The sequence below is a fragment of the Lacerta agilis genome, chromosome 14 (genome assembly GCF_009819535.1).
Source record: "Lacerta agilis isolate rLacAgi1 chromosome 14, rLacAgi1.pri, whole genome shotgun sequence".
Lineage (NCBI taxonomy): Eukaryota > Metazoa > Chordata > Lepidosauria > Squamata > Lacertidae > Lacerta > Lacerta agilis.
Genome location: NC_046325.1, coordinates 34,028,671 through 34,034,772, shown reverse-complemented (window position 1 = coordinate 34,034,772; position 6,102 = coordinate 34,028,671). Strand labels below are relative to the sequence as shown.

The 6,102-nt window shown below is 48.9% G+C and overlaps 1 protein-coding gene across 1 annotated transcript; it reads left to right on the top strand.

The window, feature by feature from the left end:
* The first annotated feature begins 284 nt into the window (after nt 1–284).
* Nucleotides 285–5,631, top strand: TMEM101 (transmembrane protein 101). Its single transcript, XM_033170845.1, has 4 exons — nt 285–466; nt 2,013–2,193; nt 4,960–5,106; nt 5,210–5,631. The coding sequence occupies exons 1-4, from the start codon at nt 315–317 to the stop codon at nt 5,516–5,518; spliced, it is 789 nt and encodes a 262-aa protein (XP_033026736.1). The 5' UTR covers nt 285–314; the 3' UTR covers nt 5,519–5,631.
* Nucleotides 5,632–6,102: the final 471 nt, after the last annotated feature.

The window sequence follows — 6,102 nt, the reverse complement described above, 5'->3', positions numbered from 1 at the left end:
CTTCGCCTGATGAATTTCTGCCTCTCCTGGGTGTCGGGAATAAACAGGGGGCAACCCGAAACTTTTTTGGGGGTGGGGTGGGGTGGGGGGGAACGCGCTTGTTGTTTCCCGCTGGGAAAAGAAGCCGGGGCTACCGCTGTGCTGCAGCGGTGCCCAGGTGCGAGGAGGAGAAGACAGGACCCTTCCGTCCCGCGTGTCAGTTCCAGGCCGGAGAGCTTTGGGAAACTGGCCGCGGCGGGAGCGAAGCCTCGACGGACCGCAGCGTCGGGCAGGGAAGGCCGCCCGCGTTGCCCGCACTTCCGCCCTGCAGCAAGATGGCGGCGGGCAGTGGGGGTTCCGGGCACCGTCGGCGGCGCGGGGCGCTGCGGCTGCTGATGCGGGTGGGCTCGGTGCTGCTCACGCGCTTCCCGTTCTGGCACTGCCTCAGCGGCCTCCTCCTCAACGCCGAGCGCGCCGACGCCCGCCGGTGAGCCCACGCCGCCGGGAAAGCGGTGGGGTGTGTGTGGGGGGTGCGCGGTGGCGGCGTCGGCGTCGAGGGCGCTTCTGAGCATGTGCAGAGGGCCTTCTGCGTCTTGACTCCCCAGCGGGTTGCGAGGTCGGGGAAGGAATCCAGTATTTGCTTTCAGGAGGGCGTGAGCTAAGGGGGCTTGTGGGGTGGGGAAAGGAGAAGGGTAGGGAGCCCTCCACGGTCTTCACAGAAAGGGATGCGGTGGGGGAAGAACCATAGAATTGTAAAGATGGAATTATTATTATTATTATTATTATTATTATTATTCTGTGAACCGTCCTGAGACCTCCCGGTATAGGGAGGTATATAAATTTAATAAATATTAGTATTATTATGTGAACCACCCTTATTCTGTGAACTGCCCCGAGACCCTGGTATAGGGTGGTATATAAATTCGGTAAAAATTGTTATTGTTGTTGTTGTTGTTGTTGTTGTTGTTCTTGGCTATTAGTAGTAGTAATAGTGTTACCCTGCACATCTGAGTGGCTTCCAGCATAATGTTACAGAACTCTGTGTGTGTGTGTGTGTCCTCCTAAACACCAAAATTAACAAATACCAGAGTTTTGGGCTATTTGTGATAGGAAAGGAGAATAGAAGCTGCAAAGGAATTCCTGGGTAGCCTGGCCAAGCCAGGGCTGTTAAGAGAGCCATTGTGACATCTATTCTGACTTGGTGGGACCACACCTGGAATACTTGTGCCCAGTTCTGGGCAATTTAAGAAGGTTATTGACAAGATGATACAGGGTCTGGAAAGCATGACTTATGAGGAACAGTTGAGGGAGCTGGGTATGTCCAGGCTGGGAAAAAAGGAGACTGAGATTAGATTTGATAGCCATCTTCAAATACAGTATCTAAAGGGCTGTCACATGGAGGACGGAGCAAACTTATTTTCTCCTGCTCTGGAAGCTAGGACCGGATGCTTTGGAGATTGCAGGTTGCCTGGAGATGAGTCATAGTTGCCACAGGCGACCATGCCAGTGGCTGTTTACAAGCCTGCAGGATGGATACCTGAACATAGCTTCCTAGGTGTATTGGCAAATGCATGTGTCTCTTGTCACGGCTGCAGTTTGCCACTGAATTAAACCGGCTTGCAGGAAAAGAGATGGGAAGAGAGATGGTGGGAAAACTCGGGGGAAAGGAAGTAAAAGAACACAACCCCCCCCCAAGTCCAGACTTTAAAAATAGCATATCGTGGCAATGAGTTCCATAGCCCCTCTAACAGTCTGTGCTCTCTGTGGCTTGAAATTGAATTTCTTGTGGTTTCAAAATGTTGCATTTAGCAACGCTAATTAAATCTGCATAGCTTTGCAGCAGTTTGTACATCACGAGAAAACTTTCCATAGCTGGTTCTGTTTCGGGGTGGAGTAATTCCTCCTTGGGGATTTAGTTCTTTTTAAAAAAAACACGATAGCCCTATTTTTCTCTTTCCTTTCTCCTTGTGCTGTATTTGTTTCTTCTGGGTGCCTTTGATGACTAATGTTCTACATTTTATTTCCTTGCCCAGAAAACCAGACATCCCTGTTCCATTTCTCTACTTCGACATGGGCATGGCGGTGCTGTGTGCCAGCTTCATGTCCTTTGGGGTGAAACGCAGGTGGTTTGCCCTGGGGGCTGCCCTTCAGTTGGCTATCAGCACATATGCGGCGTACATTGGAGGCTACGCGCACTATGGAGACTGGCTGAAGGTGAGAGAGAGGAGAGAGAGAGTCTTCGGCTCACTGGCTTCTCAAAAGCTGCAGTTGGACTGTACTGGATTGCAGCTGAGTAGAAGAGCGCTTGCTCTGTGTACATAACGCCCCCAGGTTCAGTCCATAGCTGTCAACCTTCTCTTTTTTTGCAGTGGGAAACTGTGCTGGCATAAGGGAATTTCCCGCAAAAAAAGGGAAAGTTGACAGCTATGGTTCAGTCCCCAGCTTGGGAACCACCAAGGGAAGAAGGCTCAGAGCCTGGGGAGTAGTGGTGGGACAATGAAGAGGGAGAAGACTGGGAGGAGGAGGTGTCAGAAGCTGAAGAGGTAACAGTGTTTAGTGAACGGGAAGAATCTGTGGCAGAGAGAAGTCCAGAATCAGAGGCAGAAGCTGAAACAGAAGAGTGGGTTGAGGGAGGCCAAGAAGCAGAGATGAGTCAGGCTAGTGAAGAATTACAAGTGTCTCCCCCTCTTGCTGTGACAAGCTCCCCTCCTCTCTGGTCTCCCAGAACCAGAAGAGGCATGAAGAGGGTGGTGCAAAGACGGGCATGCAGGCGCAGTCTCCGATTGCTTACAGCATCATCTCTAATAGCTTATGATGAACAAACCCTGTTGTTTGCCCTGAGCGTCAAGTGGTCAGAGGCATACAGCGAAACCTTGGTTGTCAAATGTAATCCATTCCGGAAGATCATTCGACTTCTGAAATGTTTGACAACCGAGGCATGGCTTCTGATTGGCTGCAAGAGCTTCTTGCCCCCAAGCGGAAGCCGCGTCGAATGTTCAGGTTCCGAAAAACATTCAGAAACCGGAGCATTTACTTCCTTCCGGGTTTTCGGCATTCGGGAGCCGAAATGTTCAAAAATGGCGCTGTTTGAGAACCGAGGTTTGACTGTACTTTGTATATGGACATGCCCTGCATGAGCGCATAATCCTTTATATGCTATTGAAGCTATCCTGCATGAATCCCAGATTATTGTTTATGCATTTATATAAACTGCCCAGTTTTTTAAAATCCACAGTTCTTCAATGTTTGGACCAAAAGTGATCCTCGCTGCTTGCTTTCTACACTCAGGTTCCTCTTTGGTTATTTCCCTTTCCAGCCTTAACACACACCCCCACAAAAAAATAAAATAAAATTGCTTAAAGCTTTCTTTTTAATAAAGGGAAGTGGCAATATTGGATGTGTCCAGAGGGTATTGGACGCTTCCTGAAGGACATCAGAGCAGTCGGCGGATAGATAGTTTCTCTTTTGACTGGATTTAGCTTGCAGGCTGATAGTTGCCTCCCGGCGTAAGGCTGCGGCACTGAGCTTTTCTCTGAACAGATCTTGAGGTTTGCGTGATCCTGAGGATCTGCCAGAGGTGAGCAATGTGAGATGCTTTAGTTTGTGCCCATAAGTGCTGAGGGATTAAATAATGGTTGTCTTTTAAAGTGCTTTTAGAGTAAGTAGAAAATTAATTTTTTATGCTGGCGTTACTCTACAGGGTATCTGCTCTGAGCCTGTGTGGATTAGGTGTTGGTTGTGAATATAAGTAAGATAGCAAATTGGAGAATGACACCTTTAATTTCCACCCCTTTTCTGCTTTCTGTCTAGCCCTTCTAGTATCAGACCCTGGCCCACTTCAGAAGTACAGTGGTACCTCTGGTTACGTTCTTAATTCGTTCCGGAGGTCCATTCTTAACCTGAAACTGTTCTTAACCTGAAGCACCACTTTAGCTAATGGGAACTCCCACTGCTGCTCGCCGCCAGAGCACGATTTCTGTTCTTAACCTGAAGCATTATTTCTGGGTTAGCGGAGTCTGTAACCTGAAGCCTATGTAACCTGAAGCATATGTAACCCAAGGTACCACTGTACAGATCATGGCTTAATACACCAACATATTCACAAATCTTGTGCCTGCCTGCTTTGTCCTCACACCAGACCTTTCCCTTCAAGTTCATCCCTGGAAGTCTTCCATTAACCCACATTTCCCATTCATGTACAAACCATTGTTTAGGACAGGGGTCCCCAAACTAAGGCCCGGGGGGCCGGATGCGGCCTAATCACCTTCTAAATCCGGTCCGCGGATGGTGCGGGAATCAGTGTTTTTTTACATGAGTGGAATGTGTGCTTTTATTTAAAATGCATCTCTGGGTTATTTGTGGGGCATAGGAATTCGTTCATCTTTTTCTTCAAAATATAGTCTGGCCCCCCACAAAGACAGTGGACCGGCCCATAGCTGTCAACTTTCCCTTTTTTGCAGGAAATTCCCTTATTCCAGCGCCGTTTCCCAATGCAAAAAAAAAAAAAAAAGGTCGACAGCTCTGGACCGACCCCATGCTGAAAAAGTCTGCAGTCTGCTGACCCCTGGTTTAAGATCATGGCTCATTCTGAACCTGGCAACCATAGTTTTGTGGTTTGTGGACTTATCAGAAAACTATATATAATGGAAGACTTCCTGGATTAGTCTCAGCGGTGCTGGGGGCTGCATAAGGCTGGAATGCACATATGCAAGAATCCTGCATGTTTATTAAGCTGGGATTTGTAGGTCTGAACAAGGCATTTAACTGCAATCTTCCAAAAATGGTCTGTGCTAGACCAGAGTAGAAGAATGCTCTCTCCTTGCAAAAAAATAGCAGTGTGGCCGCTTGGGAATTTGGGTGCACAGGAGGCAAATGTTTGCAGCTCATATGTTACAGTAAACCAGCGTATATCTGGTTGTTGTGGATTCAAGGTGTTTGGTTTGCTTTCCATGAACTTGTCTGCCTTGTCTTTTGGCGCAGATCAGGATGTATTCACGGACGATAGCCATCATCGGTGGTCTCTTGGTGTTAGCAAGCGGGGCTGGCGAGGTCTACCGGCAGAAACCGCGGAACAGGTCCTTGCAGTCCACGGGGCAGGTATTCATCGGCATCTACCTCATCTGTGTGGTATGTATGCTGAAAAATCCCAAATGTTTGGAACCCTAGATGTTGCTGGACTACAACTCCCATCACCCTCACTTTATTTGCTTGTCTCCCTTTCCTCTTCCAGGCCTACTCTCTCCAGCACAGCAAGGAAGACCGCCTGGCCTATCTCAGTGGCGTCCCAGGTGGAGAAATTGCCTTACAGCTCCTCTTTGTCCTCTACGGGGTTCTGGCCCTGTCCTTCCTGTCTGGCTACTACATCACCGCAGCCGCTCAGATCCTGTCGGTCATCCTCCCTCTGGTCATTCTCTTCATCGACGGCAACTTGGGCTACTGGCACGATTCCCGCCGGGTCGAATTCTGGAATCAAATGAAGCTGGTCGGGCAGAACGTTGGGATCTTCGGGGCTGCCATAATTTTGGCCACGGATGGCTGACAGTAGACCTACGAGACACTGAAGCACGGTGCTTTGAACTGGGAGTGGGGTGCATTTTGCAGAGGATGGAGACTCTCCCTCTTTTTATTATTATTTATTTTTTATCATTTTACTGCATCTTAAAAAACAAACAGATCCGTTCCTTGCTATCGGCAGCTAAACGAATGAGCGGGTGGTTGTTTTCAAAATCCAGAGCCATTCCTAGGTTGTTACTTTCATTTCAAAGGATACTTTAGCAGCTTCCCCCCTCCACACGTCGCAGTAATTGTGAGAGTCTCTAGTGGGCTCAGAGCTGCATCAGTGAAGCTTTTGGGTTGTCAGCGGGGAAGGGGTGAATCTTCGCTTCCATCCTGGTCAATAGGTTAAAGATAACTTTGCAAAGGTCGCTGTGGCCTTGGGTGCGCCAGTTCTGGATCCCAACCCTGAGGTTTGGGTAGCCAAAGGCACAGAGATCAGATGGCGGAGGCTGTTGTAGAACATGCATTTCTTACTATCAAGCAGGTCAGGGCTTTTGAAAGGTTCTCAGAAGTTCGTGTGAACCACAGACACCTGCTTAGATGGGCTGGCTTCCTCCTTGCCTGTAC